This window comes from Mya arenaria, chromosome 6 (assembly GCF_026914265.1).
Source record: "Mya arenaria isolate MELC-2E11 chromosome 6, ASM2691426v1".
Taxonomy (NCBI): Eukaryota; Metazoa; Mollusca; class Bivalvia; order Myida; family Myidae; genus Mya; species Mya arenaria.
Genome location: NC_069127.1, coordinates 23,115,023 through 23,135,636, shown reverse-complemented (window position 1 = coordinate 23,135,636; position 20,614 = coordinate 23,115,023). Strand labels below are relative to the sequence as shown.

At 34.0% G+C, this 20,614-nt stretch overlaps 1 protein-coding gene across 3 annotated transcripts in view; it reads left to right on the top strand.

Annotated features, from left to right (window-relative positions):
* Positions 1-7,527: 7,527 nt before the first annotated feature.
* Positions 7,528-20,614, top strand: part of LOC128237533 (carcinoembryonic antigen-related cell adhesion molecule 5-like) — a 28,037-nt gene continuing 14,950 nt past the window's right edge. For 2 of the 3 annotated variants that reach the window (XM_052953122.1, XM_052953121.1), the window contains exons 1-3: positions 7,528-7,594; positions 12,948-12,999; positions 17,052-17,378. In XM_052953122.1, the coding sequence (XP_052809082.1) occupies positions 7,571-7,594; positions 12,948-12,999; positions 17,052-17,378 (403 nt within the window). In that variant the 5' untranslated portion in view covers positions 7,528-7,570. The remainder of the gene's footprint in view (positions 7,595-12,947; positions 13,000-17,051; positions 17,379-20,614) is intronic. The other variant, XM_052953123.1, reaches the window with a different exon arrangement.

Here is a 20,614-nt window from a genome sequence, read left to right as displayed (position 1 = left end):
TGTATTATCATTAATGTTAATATGGTTTTGACAGTCCAATGGCCTCGCATTTGGTTTTCTATCTTTGAAAAGGATAGGCTTTAGTTTAACATGCGAAAACATCTTAACTGCGGTGCATGCTCGCAATTTGTTCTAAAGATTCTGATAATAGACACTGTAAATTAAGAAGGTTTGGTGTTGTACTGGCCTACATTATTACATTTTTATTTGTTGTTAATAAATTGAAATTAAAATGACCTTGCAAACAAGTCTGAGTTCGAAAACGCATTGTCGATTAGGTAGCAGTATATCCAGAACCAATTAAATACTGCGTTACAAACGAAGCGGTCATCCGTGTTTATTTCCCTTTTGAGCTCTCTTTTTTCGACGAGGAATAAAAGAATTCGCGGACTAATAAAAACTCGTTATGGAAATGGGTAAAAATCGCTAGAGTAGGCAGTATTTTTTATATATTGTTTACGCCTAAAACAATAAACAAATGCTACTTAATGTCTTGACTAAGGATGACAAACAATCAAGATTTAAATCAGTGTTTGAAGGTATCGGTCATTTCGAATGAACCCTTAACTTTGGTGCGACAATTACACCAGTGATACTGCCCCAGCATCCTTTCGGTGTCGCAGTAAAAGAACAACTTAATAAGGAACAAGAAACCATTGAGTTGGCTGATACACCAACATGGTTTGATATTCCTTAAGTCTAGGTTTCCCTCTTAAGTCATTGCGAGAAGTCAAAAGAAACATAATGTATTTGTATATACCCGTAAACGTTAAATGCAGGCATTGCTTACTATCTGCGCTCGAATTAGTCCTTCCAAAATAGAGCCTTTCTAAAGTTGTTACCACTTGTGAAATTCAATACGTTCTTGAACGTTAAAGTTGACGAGAGGTTAACCTGCCTAATATCGTTTAAAAACTGTTCGGAATGTATAGATGATTCCTCGTTGTCCCGGATATCCCATATATCGCAATATTTTCATTAATGCATTAAGCAAAACTTTACATAATTAGTATATCGTTATATACGGTACAAGTTACACACAACGAAGCTGTACGCAACATCGACCGTACTATTGCACAGCTGATTAAATCCTGCGCTCAGAAAATACATCGGCAATTAGCTAAACAATGGAAAGTTCCAACCCAATCTAAAATGCCGTTTGGAGGAGTTTTACTGACCGGTAAAGGTGTTAATGCTGACACTTCTAAAACATAATATGTAGGTAAACAGACACCTATAGACAGAAAGGTATGCAAAGAGAATTAGATGTAGTGAACTAGCTGAGGCAATTCCTGACTACGATTTAGGTGATTTATGCGAACCATTGTAGTAAATCTTCCAAAATACAAAATGTTTCGTTGTACGTTCGAACTTGGTATATAGTTTAATTTTATTAAACATGGAGTATTATAAGTATTAGGCTACTACGTCACAAAGCTTGACACTGCACACTTTACACTTTACACATTGACACTTTAATGTGACTCTTCTGGATGAGGTCTTGGATATATATTACTCCACAATGACCATTAATTCCGGTTGTAAAAAATGAGCAGATCTATGCGCAAATTGTGTGCAGTTGTCCTTTGAGAAACTACACTAATATACTTAGGTTAGAGCAGAATTGGTAAAAGTGACCAGATGTCCTTTGAATTCAGCTGCAAAAAGCCAATGATCAGAGTACCGAAACAACATCAGAGTATGTTATTAAAATTTAAGTTAAATTATTTTGATCTATGTTACAAGTCGGCAAAACAATTGCGTTCGTAAGATTAGGATTGTATGTTGTCAGTTTAAACATTCATCATTTAATGCCAAAGCTGAATGAGTCAAAAGAAAACTTAATTTTGCTGATATATTATTGCTGGTTGTGGTAGATCTCCTTAAAAGCTTGGTTGGTTACAAAAAGCGTATACTATTCCAATCAACAGAGGCTCACAAACATTAGTGATCCAAACAATGGTAGGCCTGTCTCAATTCTTCCTTCAATTTTCAAAATGTTTTAAAAACACGTTGCAAATAAACAAGTTTTCTTGACAAGCATTAATAACACCATACTGTACAATCAAGTTTTCGACACAATATTTTATGTCAGTCAATACTAATACGATTAGTAGATTCTTGGTTGAAAGGTTTTGACTCTGGTAAAATTGTTAGAACATTTGTTTTAGATATCCGTAAACCTATTGACCTTGTTGGTCACGATGTATCTTTTTTCTGATTCTAGCCAATGGTTCATAACTTCATATTTACTTCATCGAAGGCAATGCATAAAAGTTAATTATAAGAAATTTACATTTTACAATGGTGTTTCAAGTGGTGTTCCTCAATAATCCATTCTCGGTCTTCTTTTGTTTTTAATTTATGTCAAATATATATTTTTTTCTCTGAGTAAATCCTGCATTTACCTCTTGACTGTTGTTTCCACTTTGCATACATCGGGATATAATGAGAACCGAAATTCAACAATATTTGCGGAATGATTTAGATGTTGTTGCTTCTTGGTGAACTTGCAACAATATGTTAAGCCATCCTAATAATTATAAATTGATTGTTTTTTCTAATTGTTACACATCTAAAAAAAACCTCTACATTATCAAAGGTAATGACTACTACAACGCCTGAACAAGTCTCCAGTTATATGGTTTTCGCTATTAAAATTGATAACCAATGAAACTGGAAATCTCAAATAAATAAAAGTTTGGGTAATAAATAAAACTCTCAAATTGAAATTCTCAAAATAATATTATATGTTATTTTTTTAAATATTTCATCAAAAAGCTTTTTAGCATCGCTTAAAGGACAAGGATATAATCAAACAGATGCATACCCATATGGGTGCACAAGGAAGGGTTCAAGGCGCACGAAGCAATGTACTTAAGTAAAATATTACTAGTCACATTATGGTCTTCATCATCCAATGCGATGAAGTTCTTTCGGTGCTCTGACACATGGCTTGTTGTAGATGATCTCAAGGAGTATATAGTCAGAATACTTTTCTACTAAATGTACACGAGAGTTAAAGAAAACACGAACATATTCATTTTATTGTAGATCAGCTCATTTTTGTAAACGCAAGTTGTTGTCGTTTTTTGAGTAACACACGTTTTTGATGTGTGATTCAATGGTTCACATACATAATTGAACGCGTATTTAGGAGTTTGCTCAAGTGGTATTACGTTGTTCACTACATCTGGTGGTCCTTCCACACCTTTTCTGTCTTTACATGTCGGCATGTTCACTTTAGCAACAATACATTTATCTGTAAGTTAATATCCCAAAAACGACACTTTCGTTTTGTGAACGCTGTTGGTCAGCTAAATGTTGTTGCTCTCCCTGAGCGCGGCGTTTACTTAGCTGTGTGATACTATAGTTATTGTTGTTTATTGCTTCTTTAGTTGTCACTTCTGCCGTAGATAACAAAACGTATGGTCGACAAAAGCGTTGAATTTTTCGAATATAGTTGGGTTTTGCTAAAGAAATTGCTGAAAATATTGCGATACAGAGGATATCCCGAATGATATTAATAACCAACTATACCTCCCCAAATAGTGCTTCAAACATTATGAGCCAGACAACTGTCTCGTGCTAGAAAACATGGGAAGTCACATACGCTTACAACTTTAGCATTGCACACTTTTGAAAGGAGGCCTTCGACAAGCAATTGCAATGTTATGTTCTATGCACATTAACAACATATCTACACGCAAGTATGTATGTTTAATTACAAGTACGGACGTGTTTGCATATTTTTTTCTATTGATTCCCAATGGGTTTTTTCCATGTCCGATTTTTGGGAAACGGAATTGGAGCCTCGAGTGCAGCCTCTACTTTAGTTTCTCGGCTCATCTTGCCGATTTTGCTGTTAATCCAATTATTTTCATTGGTGAATATTTCAATGTTGTTTTGTTATCACATTTATTACATGTGTTCTTCTATCAACGTTTTTTTTTAAATTTACAGAGACTTAAGGGTTGATATATCTTCGAGCAGTTTCAAGAGGATTCATACACACAAACCAATTGTGAAAGCCAATGGTGTTAGCCTTCGCTAAGCATAGACACACAAGTACAACCTATGCAGTGGGACATAAATTTAAACATTTTTTCGTATATAAAAAGTTAAGTTTTTATAACGACCACGATGAATAAGTGTATACAATCAAGCATCGATCAAAAAGACTAATTTGTACCACGGGACCATTACCAAGTATCTTAGATAAACTTTATTGTACATTAAATTTCCAAGGGATTTACTTTGCGCGTTGTAAACGTCCATGGAAGTCAACTCTTTCGTGTCAATTCATTTTGTGATAACCTGTAAAATTAAGGACTTAATTGACAATACTCATAATGTTTGATCGCATTCTCACGTTAAAGCTAACCCCTATTTAATCTCAAATAAATTATATTTGGTATGTACAATCATATGATTACCAAGAGTGCTCAAATTATGCCCTTGGGTCAAAGCTGGCCAAGTCCCGAGCGTCAAAAGTTAGCTATAGACTTATATAGGGAACTCTTTGACAATTTTATTGTCTAAAACCTCTTTCCCCTGAACAGAAACCCTAGAGATAGTTTGAGTGTAGCAATGTATATTGTTCAAAGTATGCCCCATGGATCAAGAATGGGCCTGTCCCGGGTGTCACCTGTTTTACTTAGATATATACACGAAATACTTTGAAAATCTTCTTGTCTGAAACCGAAAGGCTTAAAGCTTAGATATTTGGTGTCTAGCCTTGTCTAGTGGACCTCTGCCTGGATTACTAAAATCCCCGTCCTGGGGTTCATCTGTTTAACAAAAAGATATATAGGAAGAACTTTGTAAATCCTGTTGTCTTATACAAAATACATAGCTTAGATATTTTGTATGTTATAATGTCTTGTGGTTTTCCACCAAAGTTGCCCCAAAATGTCTCTTAGAATAGCCCTGTTATTTTCTCAAACATTAAAATATTAAATTTGCTTTTCATTGCCTTAACCTTACTTGTGATGCAACTAAATGATCTAATTGGTCGTAGTCATAGTCGTAGTGTGTCATATAAAATCAATTATGCCTGAAGCTTGTTTATTTAAGAAAAAATGTACTGCATTAGCAGTTTCTGTAGTTGATATCATACCTAGAGCCCGTCTAAGGCAGTGCCTTATTTCATATAAGAATCATAAGCTGACTTATGCAATATTTAATAATGAATTTCCTAAGCCTCCTCCAAAACAACAAGGTTGCAAACAAAGATTATGTAGATAAGGCAATTTCACTTATTTTATAAAAAAAAATATTTCGTTTGATAATAGTTTCCAAATACCAACGCTTTGTTATATTTCAAAATACGTGTATTGTTTTAATACAATAGCAACACAGAGCTTAAATCAAAGTTTGTAGCGATTTTAAGATGTACGTCTTTAGTTTGACGATATGGGGTATCTCAAAACATTTCATTCCAAGAACACTCAATTAACCACATAGACTTACAATTCTCTTTCGGATATAACCAATGCAATATCACAGATATAATGATTATTTTGATATGTTAAATGTTCCTAAAAATCATGAGTTTATACAGAAACTGTCATCAAAAACTATTCACTTACCCTTTGAGCCGACCCCTACTAAAGTGTAGTGTAGTCTTTTTATAAAATTTAAAATTCATTTCCTTGTCCATATTCGTTTTTATACAATTTACCTGTTTCAGGTATACAAAAGAAGATTGCAAAACATAGAGGAGGAAAAGTTCACATAAACCAGGAAAACTTTAAAATGAATGAAATACATTTAAGCTCAGGTAATGTTTTAGATATAAGACCGAAAAACGTTCTTAAGCCACCGAAGCTGGACCAATATCTTTTATTGCGACCACATGGGCATTGACACCTTTGTTTAAGCTATATATGGTTTTGTCATATGAACCATATGAACTTAGATTGTAGGTGATTCCACGTGAATGCATATTGATTACACTAGAGAGGAATATGCACTCTTTGTTAATTGTTTGTTCAATTATATTCCATTGGTTATATTTCAAAATTACCAGAATCCTATTAAGTTATAATTTAAACTCTTCAAGGTACACTAATTATAGTTTCGGTGAATAAGTTTACAGCGTTATATGTTTCTTTTTATATATAATAGAGCTTGCATTGTGATTCAATCAATACAGCATATACATTTAAATATAGGGTAATATATTTACCTCACTTTCCTTAAACATGCGGCCTTTCGGCAATTGCGATTATCATCCGATTGACATCTTCGGATATGCTCGAATCGTGTATCAATATACATGTACATTGAAAATTGTTTATCTTGATTTTGTTTTAATTGTGTCAGCAGGCTACTAAAATCTTAAATCGGCATATTATAAAGTGTTTATTTATGATTTGTTATAATATTATTGTCACTAGAGTTTCAATTTTACGATAAAAATCAACAATGCAGTACCTTATTTTACCCGCGTTGTTATGACGTCATATGACAAACTGTTTCCGTTCACGGTCGGGCCGTTCTACTTTCAGAATGGGTGAGAAAGAATTACCAAAAGTTGTTTTTTTTATTGCAATTTAGCATTTTTAACAATTCTGAAAAAGAATAATAACAATTTGGTCTAAATATAAGTATTGAATTGCGTGGTTGTTGTCATTATCGGGGATATGAGCTTCATACCCCGATTATGACATTAACCAGGTATATTCGTTCCTTAAAGAATTGCAAGACAATTTTATAAGTTTATACCAACATATTTATATACACATACTAAGTAACAGTTTATGCGTACATGTATACATATAAATATACAATATTTTTAGTGTTTTTTTCCAAGAACCAAACGATTACTGGCAAAATAACAAATAAAAGATAAGAAAATGCATTTATTAAGCTTGATATTGAAACCAAGTAAAAACATTTAAATCAGCCTACAATAGTTTCCTTTATAATTCGATCAACCTGCAAGTATAATTGTAGCTTTGTTTGAGAGCATTGCAATGAAATATAATGACTATCAATAACAATTTCCCCTTCAACCGTATAGACAAATGCCCCACATGTAGAAAAAATACTACACGCTTAGAATACCGACCCCAGAGCATTTTGACACGGATATCAAAGTACTATATAGAAACGATACGTACCTATCTTCAGACAATGTGATTCGATATACATACTTGCAGGTAGTTGTTCTATATTTCGAGTGCCAGTATTAATATTCAAAATAATGACCGTATATTTTAATTCATGTGTTTCAATATAAAATATGACTCCTTTCCCGGTCATTATTCCATGAGGCCCATTATTTCTGTATTTAATTGGATTGTTTTTTCAAAGCGTATATTGTATATCTCTTATATAAGATATATTTATGACAACATTTTTGTTTATCTTACCATGATTTTTCTGCCTAGTTGGTAGGTTTTAAAATTGGAACCTGACGGCAAACATACAATCAATATGATATGGCCTTAGTAATACACTCCATACGATCGATTATGTAAAGCAAAGTTTACGCCATTTACAAACACTGTTCACCGCTTCCTTGAGGTTTAAGTACATCGCTTATTATTTTTTTAGACAAGCTATGACGGATTATACGCCTGTGAAGGTAATCCTTTAAATGCATGATCTGAACGTATTATTTTCATCGAATTTTGAATTAAAGACCATTCAGAATATCTGACAACAATAAATGAACATTAAACTCCTTACCTAAACGCATGCTTACAAATGTATTATATTGTTCCATTGGTATGATTTGGTGTTTAAAGTAAAACAAAACATGTGAAAATATGTATCTAAATAATAATAAAACTTCAATACCTCATGATCTGGTCTAGCAATTGGTAGCATATGTTAAATCAATAATTTTAAAGTTTTAATTATCAAAACATGGCGAAGTGCAGAAATGTTTTCGAGAGAAGAGTTTTTTTCGAAGTCTCCGTTTGACAATTATTGACAAAAGAGTGATATAACTATATATATGCATAAACTCGTCTTCAAATAATGGTTAAGATGACTTTGATGATAATGATTTTTAATGATTTCTTATTGTTATTTTGTTCCATATTATTGTTTCCAGAAAGTAAAATTGATACTTCTCTTTCTTGGAACTTTATCAACCATATCTTACCACGTACATTTAAAGAAATAGACTAGGAAATGTGTAAATAATTCATCGAAAATCTTATATATCGATACTGGTTTTATCAACGTTATCGTTTCATCAAAATCCCTGAATAAAAATTTACCTTACAGTTAGTGGTACATTCCTTCTGAAAATTCGGTTTTCGAAAAACTTAAACAATTGAAATGGTATAATTTGTCGTGCAGACTCTCTGAATAGATAATCTGAACTTCTTTTATATTAATATGATATAATTATATATGCATAATTTACACAGAAGTGCCTGACGTTATATTGAAGTTGAAACCAAATGTTCATGAACAACCTTACAATGCATATTTCTTTGTTTCTGTACAAGGGGCGCACGCCCTTAATTGAGCCCAAGCAAAGCACCCAACAAGCAAAATAAATCTCAATCTGAAGGCGAGGCATGACTCTTGTTTAATTTCACATTTACTCAAAGAAGTAGATTATTGTTCAGCATTGTAAAAAATTAACCTTTTGTTGCAAATACAATTCAATCTGATCATCTATAGTCAACTGGGAAGGTGTATTTTAACTAATTTCAATGCTTCTATTCTTAACTTTGAGCCAATCAGAACCAAGTATTTCATGCACTCTATTATAGTTATTGTCATACGTGACTGAGACGATTGATTTATTGGGCCTTCTTCCTACAGTCACTATCACTCCCTTAACATCAATGTGTTCAATTTTGAAACATTACCTTTAAGATGACCTTAATTCTTCTTACTGATATAAACTTGAACGTTTATATTTCTTGACAGTATCTAAAAAACAATCAGTTGAGACACATTTGATATTCTTTTTTTCTTGTTTTTTTATTTACTTCAACTAAACAGAGAAAAATACGATTCAGATAACATTATTTTTCTACAAAGGCAAATTATTGAGGAAAAGGTAAATAAATCTGAATGCTATCATTCAATCACTTCATAACCAGGACAAGTCACAAGGTATTATTCTTAAAGGCAGACTTAATAATTCCATGAATGCACTTTTTTATTTATAATTAAGGTTGGACTAAACAGAGATGTTTGCCTAAAGATTTTCGAGATTTTGCAGCATTCGCAAAATAACAAGGTTTTACAGACTTTGTATCTGATGTGATTAATAACTGTGGTGCGCACTTGGTTACAGCGGCAAAATATGGGAATGTTCTTTGACATGTACAATGTGCACTTATTATTTATTTCAATTTTGGTATGCCCGAGGGTGTCCCTAAATTGACACATTTACGTACTCGTAAACGATAATGCACCTAAGGATTGTAATTATGTAATCAGACATAACAATTGGAGTGAAATTTACTGCTATTTCATTTTTTGAATGAACGGAAACAAAAATATATTTAAATATTCAATTCTTTAAGGATAACATTGTAGTATATGGATTAATATGTCAACAAACTGAACTTAAATTAAGCATTTGTTTTCATACATGTTCATTAAATTTGCTAGACTTTATTCCTCTGGCACTGAGATTGGGCACGACACCATTAACTTTCTTGGTTTCACACCAATGTCAGTTAATAACTCGCACGTATTATTTTAGGAGTAAGATATATTGCGACAAATTTTTGTTTATTTCTGGAAACCTACCTACTAAACGCTGCTGGACGTAGCGATTGGGTTTCCTTTTCCGAGCTTATAATTTATTTCGTAGCCGAAAGCAGCGTTTAAAAGGGGAATATACCCGACGTTCAATAATGCCTAATCTTATTGGCGATGAAGATACCTGCATTCAATCGAAACACTGCTTTCAGAATCAGACACCATAATATTTAAAAATGCTGTAACGATTACATTAGCATGTCAGTAATACTGAACTTCTATTATCCTTACGGTAAGAAATCAGTGAAATAACAGCAGTGAATATGGTTCACTTCAAACAATAAATTGAATACAATGGGAAAAAAAACTCGTAAACTTGAGGAACCGTTTTTTGATCCACTGTTGATATTGAGTTTCTTAACACTTTTGACATTTCAATTTTTTCTTTCAGTTAATAGCGAATATCGTGAAACAGTCATAATATAAATGCGCTGTTCAATTTCATTAGTTTTGTACATAAACAGTTAATTTTTTAATAAGTTTTTTAATTAATAATGTTTATACAAAGGGGTATGCGCCGTATTGCATATCACTCGCGAGCATAGCAACTCTATTGTTCACCTCATGGCTTCGCCAGACAAGTTTAAAGTGTCAGTTATCAGTGAAAAAGAAGCAAAGCTATACCGCCCGAAATGCGGCTATCCTGTTTTTTAAACGGAAATAGCACGAACAGCAAAAAAAAACACGGTAAAAAGGTCTGAGCTATATTCAACCCGAAAGATAATCTCAAAACTGAAACAATTATGGATAATAAAGTAGGTAGAATTATCGTACTACATGTTAAATTAATGGAAAATTCTTAACGTAAATAAAACTTAATGAGAATTGCTTTGTTTTCTAAAAAATCGTTACTATTTAACAAAAAGCCTATGATAAAAATCGATAGTTTTTAAACATGAATTATAATGATAACGGATGTGAATGTTTTATTGAGGAGACAGCTTATTACCATGCATTAACATGCGTATATCAGAGACACTTTATTATTTGAATAGGACAATAATGTACAGATTAAGTGTCAAAGAGACCGAAATATGTTGTATAATTGCTAAAAAACTATATTAAAAAACGACCTGCAACCAGCATTACCCTGCAAAATCTGACAGGTCCGCCACGTCAAACAATGTCACCAAAAATATTTCTAAAAATACACCCTCAATGGCAATATTACACGTTCAGACTACTACTGCTGCTACTGCTGCTGCTGCTGCTGTTACTACTACTACTACTACTGCTACTGCTACTGCTACTGCTACTGCTACTGCTACTGCTACTACTACTACTACTACTACTACTACAAATGATGATGATAATTATAATAATAATAACGTTGATAATCAGTTCTTTTTATAATTATTGAAAGACACTCGAGGTCTCTTTTCTGATTTACCATATGATATCTTTAGTTCGGCTACTTCCTAGATTTACGATCAGAATTAACGATAAAGCAGGTACACGTTGTGTCTCTGAACGGTTCCGATCAGTAATTTTGGCCGTACTACCAAATCAGCTAACACCTTTACGATAGTCTCTGATACGCAGCCCAAATACATAACAAGAAAAATGTTGATGCATAGCATCAAGTCGGCGCAATGAGAATAGAAGAAAAACGTGCATGCAGATAACCAAAAATAGTTATTATATCAATGATAATATTTGTTTTTATGTGGGGTGTACATATGCTCAAAGGACATTATGGTTAATAATATTGTTACAATAGTTTAAGCCCGTTATTTTAGATATTCTGTTTTTTTCCGGTTAAAACTAAATTATAACAAAAATATACATACGTTTCATCGGAAGAAATAGAGTCAATGGTCTAATACATAAATTTCAATAGCATGAAATTCACCTTTTATTGGTACCGGCATGTTATGTGAATTCCTAGCTTTATATTTTGCATTAGTTTTTGTAACACATTTCACTCATATGAGTATATAGAACGGGGATAAAAAATACTATACAGCAAGAGGGAATTATCTGGAGTTCATTCTTTCGAATGACATTTTCAAAACAAACAATTCTCAAGGTTAATTTTTCGAAACCCGGCATTTTTGCCGTGACCAAGGAAGATTACTGCGTAGGAGGTGTACAAACATAAAGGATATGGTAATAGTACCGTGTAACCTTCAGCTATTGATATCAATCGGAACACTTCGGCCTGTATCTATCTCGGAGATGGCCGAGTTGTTATGATTGAGTTGGTATTTAAAATCAAAATTTTCAAAATGATAAGCAGGGCTATTATAATTTAAGGTTTCATTATCAATTAAAGTGTAAAGTTTTAAAAAACATACTAAACTTCATATTTTATCATGCAACGTGGAAACTATTGAAATCATTTTTCTGCAATTTATGAACTAGTCCCTAAGTTGGAATATTTCTAAAGTAATATCAAATATAGTCGGCGCCCTTCTGGGCGCCGACTAATAAAAGGTCGAATGGGAAATGAAACAATAGGCTATTTAAACACAGTTACTTGGTATTTGGACTGCATTTTTTGGCTAGTCGAGCGATTGGTCCCTAGGGTGATCTCTTGGACTGAGAATCATAAAAAATGTGTTTTAGTACTCAATTATACACATAATAAACAAATAATCAACTTTTTGTCGTTTATTTTCACATATTAAATATTTTACAATTTCATACATTCTTTATCATTCACAAGTTATGAAGGTAAGCAGATTTCGGGTTGAGACAAATGTGTGGAAACGAGCTCAGATCTACAATATTTTTTCGATAAAACAACTGTATACGTCGCATGCATGTTCAGAAGGAAGTTATCTCCAAGGTGCAATCGCTCAACAAGCACAAACTAGTAACGTTTTCGCAATTTTCGTTGAAAACTCTGCCAAGAACACTGTTTTTTTACCGACTCACAAATCTTCGCCAATGATTTTGACCATGCACACCGGCCGGACCCGGCATGCGCTTTTCAACTGTACACGCGAACGGGAACCGGGGTAATGTTTACCTCATGACTGGTACCCGTCCGCACGTAGAGACAAAAAGCGCATGCCGGGTTCGGATCTTGTGCATACTCAAAATTACTTGCGTTGTAGACGTTTTATTAAATAACTTAAAAAAGAGTTGCTAGCATAAAATGTGTGAAAGGTCCACTCGAAAAGAAATATACGCTCTCTCTCGGTATACATTTAAGCCCCGTTTCAAATAGTTCAGTTCTTCAATTATTATTTTAGGTTGTCCGATGGAACGTCCTTCACTTACTGCTGACGATTGCCGGTACGCAAGGTAATGTCGCATTTGTTTTGACTTTATCACGGCCTCTAAACGCCAGCTCCACCACTTTACGGTGGTGCAAAGAAAAAGAGCTGTCGACACTTCCGTGGTGGAGCTGTGCCCAATGTGTACATGAACAAACATGAGTATGATTTTTATTGTATTTGATAATTTCATTTAACGGAAATATTTCGAAAATCGGAGAATGTGGTACCGTGTAAGAACACTTCTACTGCAGGCTGGTTAATATTTCGTTTCAATATTGTGCAAACTGTGGTGTCAGGAGCTTTTCTCCCGAATCGGACTTGTGCATATTTTGAGATCTGATTGCATAGCAAGTACATTTCGGTGCTTACACACCCCGTAAGAACAATCTCACGCATGCAAACATAACTGTTATGTATAGTACCTATGCCGGAACACAACACAACTGATAAGCACTTCTTAAAAAGGGAAAAATGCACATACTTATAAAAGTGGTGGCGCTGATGCCCTAGTGGTGGCGCTGTCGAGTATTGGTGTCGTTATCGCGTATGTTTTGCGCTTGAAGTAATATAAAAAAGCTAACGCTACAATTTAAAATGCTACAGAAACAAGTACAAAAGTCCAAAGTTTAAACATAAACCCCGTTTGATGGCACATGGTCTACGCCAAAGTTATAGAACACAAAAACAAACAATCATAAACCAGAAACATGGAACAACAACACAAAACTCCACAAACAACACACTACATATATAATATATAAAACAAATTGGGGTGTTTATCAAGGATTGTTCGGTACCGCCATGGAACGGTCGGTAAAATGTAAATTTCATGGGGGTTTAAAATAGTGTGTGCACAACCTCACCCTATCCCAACAGTCCCGAATAAAGTAGCAACGTAGTTGGTAAATCTTATCAAAGTATGCATTAACTAGAGGAAACTTCATAAAGAAAAACAAATAGTAATAAACCCCAAGTACTTCTATGATAAGCGATCCCGACTCTATCTGCAGACGAAGGAATACAACTCAGAGTACCTAATGCAAAAACGTTTCATTCAAAGATATGATGGAGTTATTGTTTGAAACTAAAATTCCCACACAGTCTACCTTATGTTTACAACTGTTTGATCATAGAGTGACGTCACACGCTGAAACATTTCGAGCGAGCCAAACGAATGAAAAAAATTGTTTCAAAGATAACACAAATCTTCATGTTTTTAAAAATTAAATCAAAGGACTGAAAGCTTAGTTATGTAAGGACGCATTTTAATTTTATGAATTTTCTTAAAACATCACCTTAAAAATCGGGATGAGCAATACTGTTAGCAATCAGCGATTTAAGACTTCTTTTGCACTTAGATATAATATTATAATGACCATTAACAACTTCGTCTTACGACAAGGAATAACATTGACTATTAACAAAGGGCAATTACTAACATAATTCTGCACACAGAGTTATGGTCCTGTGCATTGCGGGATTTTGTAATGAGATATATTAAGTTACGGGGTTAGTAGGTGGCCCGATATGGGATATACTGGGCAAAGGAAACAATATCGGGTGAGAGCGTATATCCAATATTGGGTAACGTACTAACCCCGTAACGGATATTAAATGTATCAGACTTATGGTTACTGCACACTGCACTTCTCTTCAATAAGGTATATCCGTATATGAAGTTTGAAGTCAATAACTTAAAAACTTTCGTGTTATTCTCCGATAAAGATTGCCCCCCGCACGCCCGAATGCACGCTCGCTCGCCCGCACACACATACACACACACTCACACTCACACACACATACATCGACTATTTTCCAAATGCAAAAATAAATGTAGACTATAATCTGAGTGCCCTTTTACTGCAAATATACAATATATTGACTTATTCAGTTGGGTGGATAATAACAAGAAAAAATACACATTTTTGCGACTGCAAAAATAAATGTACTACCATAATCGAAGCATTAGGCCATTTTCTTTAATAATTAGTAAACATTTCTATTTCAAAATTGTCGGATGCGTGGTTGGAGTTTAAATAAAAAATACCGACAAGTTTAATTTTTAACAACACTTGTAATTACCATAGTGTTGATGAACAGGATTTAATGCCTAATCGCTGGAAAATATTTCGTTCTCTCCACAGTAAAACAAATCGGTGCAATGACAATAACATAAATCAATAATACAAAATATTAATATCATGAAAACATACAAAGGACAAAAATTAATTCATTTTTAATATTTAAGAGTTTTTTTCGTAAGCTAAAATCTTATAACGATCATCGCCTTCTGTATAAAGCAGCAAACTTCAGACAAAACAAATAACACACGAAAACAATTGCTACTTATATACGATGTTATATCATCATTCAATTATTCTGAACTGTTTGTCGTCGTTGTAATACGTAATAAGAACTTCCCGGAAAATTCACACAACAATTAACAGATTAACTGATAATTTTATACCCCACCTGCAGCTCAAAATATGTCAACGACCTAGCGTTTTCCTCACTCTTTTCCTGGAAAACGGCCTGTCTTAAAGCGAATCAGACTGGTCTCTGACAGTAAGGGATGACTGAATACCTAAAAATGTTTTTACATTCAATGATTGTCCGCAATTGTTTTGCTTGTATAGTTTGACCACGAACCGGAAAATGGAAATTGACAGTTACGATATCAGCTAAAATTTTGCGTCCCATGGGTAGCGGAGTAGAAAACACTATTTAAAAAACGGGGTATTTAGAAAAAATATTTTAAGAACTAATAGAACTCCGGAAATAAGCATGAAATCTACAGAAAAATTGTTGATTTCAGTGTTAGATCAAATTTATTCTCACTCGTGATCATAGAAAAACTATATTTTTATTCATTGCTTTGCCACTTCTGAAACAAGATACGATTTGTCACTGAAATCAACAAATATCCTTTATTTATTTAGATGTCTTTTTAAGGATAAGTGAATTTATAAATGTTTCAAAATACATCATACATGTTTATGAAGTAATAGAACTAAACACATATATTGATAATGAAAATCCATACGTATATATATTATACTAATGGAGTGAACAAAAAAACTATATGTCTGTGCTGTACAGTAAACATCTGAATTTTGGGTGACATGAAAATCAGCAAATAAAACTGATTTTTTTAAAACTAAACTTACAATCATTTTTTATTACTCTTGAAACAAATGCTGTCTTGAGTATATATTTAAACACTTATTGCAAAATTGAAACAAACATAAATTTTGATTTTGACATTCCTTAAAAGTAGGTTGTCTCTACCTCTGCTCCACAACGAATGTCCCCTTGTTCAAACACGAGGTTATGGTATGGGTTGGATCGGGGAATAGTGCTGCTTTACAGGAATAACTCAATTCTTCCTCCACACGAACCAGCGCCTCAATGCGGTGCCTGTCGTAGCGGTGATAACAGTATATAACGCGTCTTTTTCTTCATTCCGGACAGAGAATGAAGCTAGGGATATGGATTTCAATATTAAGAAGAGATGTTTACATAGAAAGTCGTTAAAAAAAATTACGAAGGCATGATTGGTTTTGAGAAATAAAGATTAAAGTACAGTTTTTAAGGTGAAGAATTTTAAAGCTGCACTCTCACAGATTTACTGTTTTTCCAACTTTATTATTTTTTGTCTTAGAATGAGCAACTTTTTGAGTAAATATCTGCAAACCAATGATGAAAGACTGCTGACAAAGGATCAGATTTTCATATTTCCATTCCAAAAATGATATTGTATGGCTTAAACCGTAACTAACGGTTTAAGAAAAATGCATAAAACATCAAATTTGGAGAGGAAATATGACATATGATATGATATTTTGTCAGCAGTCTTGCATATTCGAACATGCTTCACAATTTCAAACAAACACCATTTATTTACATTGAGCTTACGGGTGTCGGAAAGTTGGCCTGGATCTATAACGAAACAAATCACTGTTACCAAAAAGAAGTTGAATAACTACTTTAGTCTTCTTCAAACTGTTGCACACACTTGATTTGATATAGATTACATGGATATGTGTCGATACTTTTAAAAGTTTTAATTGATTTCAGGTTTTATGTTGCTGACATCCGACTCAGCAATTTTCGAGTATCAACAATTTTATCATATGCAAAGTCATATAACGTTAACCTGCAACACGAGTGATAATGTTAGCTCTATTGAGTTTAGAAGGGATGACACCTATGTGGGAAGATGCGGCATATTTGCTTGTGGGACATCAAATGAAAGCAAGTTCATAATGTACCATAATTCAGAGCCTGTTGGATACAACATATTCTACCTATGGGTGGAGGGTTTTGAAGTGAACGACGCAGGCTTTTATACATGCGTTGATATTATGTCATCGCAGGTCTCTGGAATACAAATCACGTATGCAGGTAACTTTTAAAACAACAAGCGTAATTAATTTTGGATATGCCTTTAATGATTTATGTTGTTATTTACACAACAATTAATATTACTACACAGGAATTTTTGCTATATTTTAAGGAAATAAAACAGTACTAAAATATTGCAGTTACATACTGTGCTAGTACATAAATAATATTATATACGTGTGGATACAATAGAACGATATTCACCCATTCTGTAAGGTATTTATTAAACATAGTCCATAAAAAACATAATTCAACACAAGTACTTCACCTACTACCCTTATTATTAATGTGGATGCATTAGCATTTAAATTATCGTTAAATGTATGCCTTGATTGAAATAGAATATCTTACTTTTAAATAAGTCGGGGTCGCTTTAATATTCAATTTCAATTTGGTCATTGTTTAATAAACTATTTTATTATATGCTTTCCGGTGGTTTATAGAGATTTATCAGTGGAATAAAAGTGATATTTCAAAAGTAAAAATATCAATTTGATATTATTTACTGTTTTGAAAATTTAGCCCGCTCTCAGTTCCAAATCAAACGTCAGCGCGCACAGGGCTGGGACAAAATTTCAACAACGTAATTTCCAAAATGACGTTATGTACGCATACAAATTGACGCGTTTCCCAAAATGTAATAACATGACTTCCAATGTTAAGCATACGAGGGGTGATCGGGAAGTTCGTAGACTGTTCGTATAACTTCCTTATTATTTGTGTCATTACTATGACAATTAAAATAAACTATGATTAATATCTTATAAGCTAGCAGTTGAAATTCACAAACATTTTGTATTATTCGCTGAATCATCAGTGTCCATAACAACGTGCATCGGCATACCCAGAGCACGTAAAACATATGCACTTTTCAACATTGAATACTACCACATTTGAATGCGTTTTCTTTTCCGTACGACTGTGCAAAATCGTCTGCTGTACTACGTCGTTTATGACGTCATTTCCTGAAATTGTGACGTTTGTCGTTGTTTGCGGTTGAAAGATATAAGCATTTTTAAAGGCGTTGTCACTAACCGAAATTTCAAAACAATGACATCAACGAGCGACGTCGTGTTAAGGGCAGCCATTTTAATTTTTCGTTGGATTAGACAAGACACCAAGTGAAACGTTGAAGATGTTACAGAGTTCCAGTAAGACCAAGAAATGGAGTAGGGCGCTTGTCTTCAAGTGGCACCAACCTTTTCGGGTATATGGTATAATAAGATATGGTGTTCAGTGTGAGGCGACACACTTTGAGAAGTTTAGTTTTTGAACTAGATGTTTCCACTTCTACAGTGCATGATATTTTGAAAACAGAATGAGGCATGTCTAAAGTGTGTGCGCGCTGTGAGCCAAGACTCCTTAAGGATCACGAGACGTTTAAAAATATTAGAATTTAATGTTTACAAAAAATATTCAAGTGCACTGTTTTGGCGTTACTGTCACGATTCCAAGTTTGGCTTAATTTTATAATTTCAGGTTCTCAGCCGAGACTTGATGCAGGCATTGAAGAAGAAACGCCCGAATCTCGACCCCGAGCGCATAATATTCAACCAAGATAACGCTCCAGGACACAGAGCTAACTCAACCCTCCTTGAAATCAACTTGCTTGGTTTTGAAATTCTTCAGCACCCTACAGTCCCGATCCTGCCCCCATGGATTTCAGAGTTTTCCCGGAAAAAAGGCAGCGCTACGAGGCGGGCGGTTTGAGCTTCGTATGTATACGCAAAATGTTGTTTCGTCATACGACATGACTGGTTCAGCGATAGCTACACTAAATGGTTACAGAGACATATAAAATGCATTCATATCCGCGGTGATAACGTTGAAAAAATGTGACTGTATCTCTGACGTTATCATGACGTCGCTTGTTGTATTCTGGCGTGCTCCGGGTACGCCTTACTGTGTTATTGTTAATTGCTGTATCGTGGACAAAATATATCAACCTCCAAAAATGTAATATATGCTTTCAAAGTAAATAGTGATTTATTTTATTTTTTGAGCAATAGTCTACGAACTTCCCGATCACCCCTCGTATATTAAAAAGAAATACAAATGTTTGTTTCAGAAAAATATAGCAATATATTTCACCTTGTGAACACCAAAAGTGATTATTTCACTCGTGGGTACGCCTTGGTGCTCACTCGGTGATATATACTACGAATATACACTGACACAATTATCTTCTTTATTAAATGGAATAAGTACTTGCAACTTAAAAATATTTGAAATTGAAAACCTTAACTTGTACCCATGTAAGCACTATACTCATATATCTGAGAAACAAATGCAAACCTGTCCTTAAATACATGGAAATGGATATAATACACCAAACAGTTGTACTTAAAACATAAAAACTTGTTATATCTAAAACAAATCATTGTTATTTTTCAAAACAATTCATTATGAAGTATCCACTATCATGTTTAATTTATAGCTTGCTATGTTTAATATGTTTCACTTAAACATCTTTTTCAATGACTCTATGCTCAAAGGCCCTGAAGCTGATTATTTAATGGGTATTTTTTTAATCAGGATTTGCAAAACAACTTATCCATTCTTAGTGACGTCACGGGGTATTCTGTAATCGATCAAGAATAGGAATTAGCGTGACAAATGACGACACGATGATTCGTTAAAATTAGCAAAAACTGTCCCATACTTATTGACGTTACAGGATATTCGATTAAGTATTATTTTAAGTCCATCCTAAGCCCTAAATGAAAGTCCTATTTTAAGCACGAACGTTATTATAAATTGTCAGGTACCTTGTAAATACATACTGACGCCTTGCCTATGTAGCGACGATGAGCCCCTTCCCGACCGGTGCCCCTTAACTTACAAATGACAGATCCGTTAGCAGGTGAAACCTGTGACGTTTATTAACTGATATTTTAGAGTATAATCCGTATGATAAATCACCTCCTCCTCCTCCTCCTGTTTCACAACAGAATCTCGGTATACATAAGAATGTTAACGATTATAAGCACAATCAGGCAACGTACAGCGTGCGACACGAACGCGAAATAATTTGCCAATGCACGTAATGCTACTTTACTAGTCCGATCGCTCCAAAAACCAGAACAACCCCCGTCAGGACAGCGTTCCGACCGTTTTAACATTTATTTTCGGTGGTCAATTCCGGTCCTAGACGAACTGAACGTGTGTTTTTATCTCCTCTGAAACAACCGAGCGTTTTAATTTATGGTATAGCTTAAGGGATGCAATCATTCTTT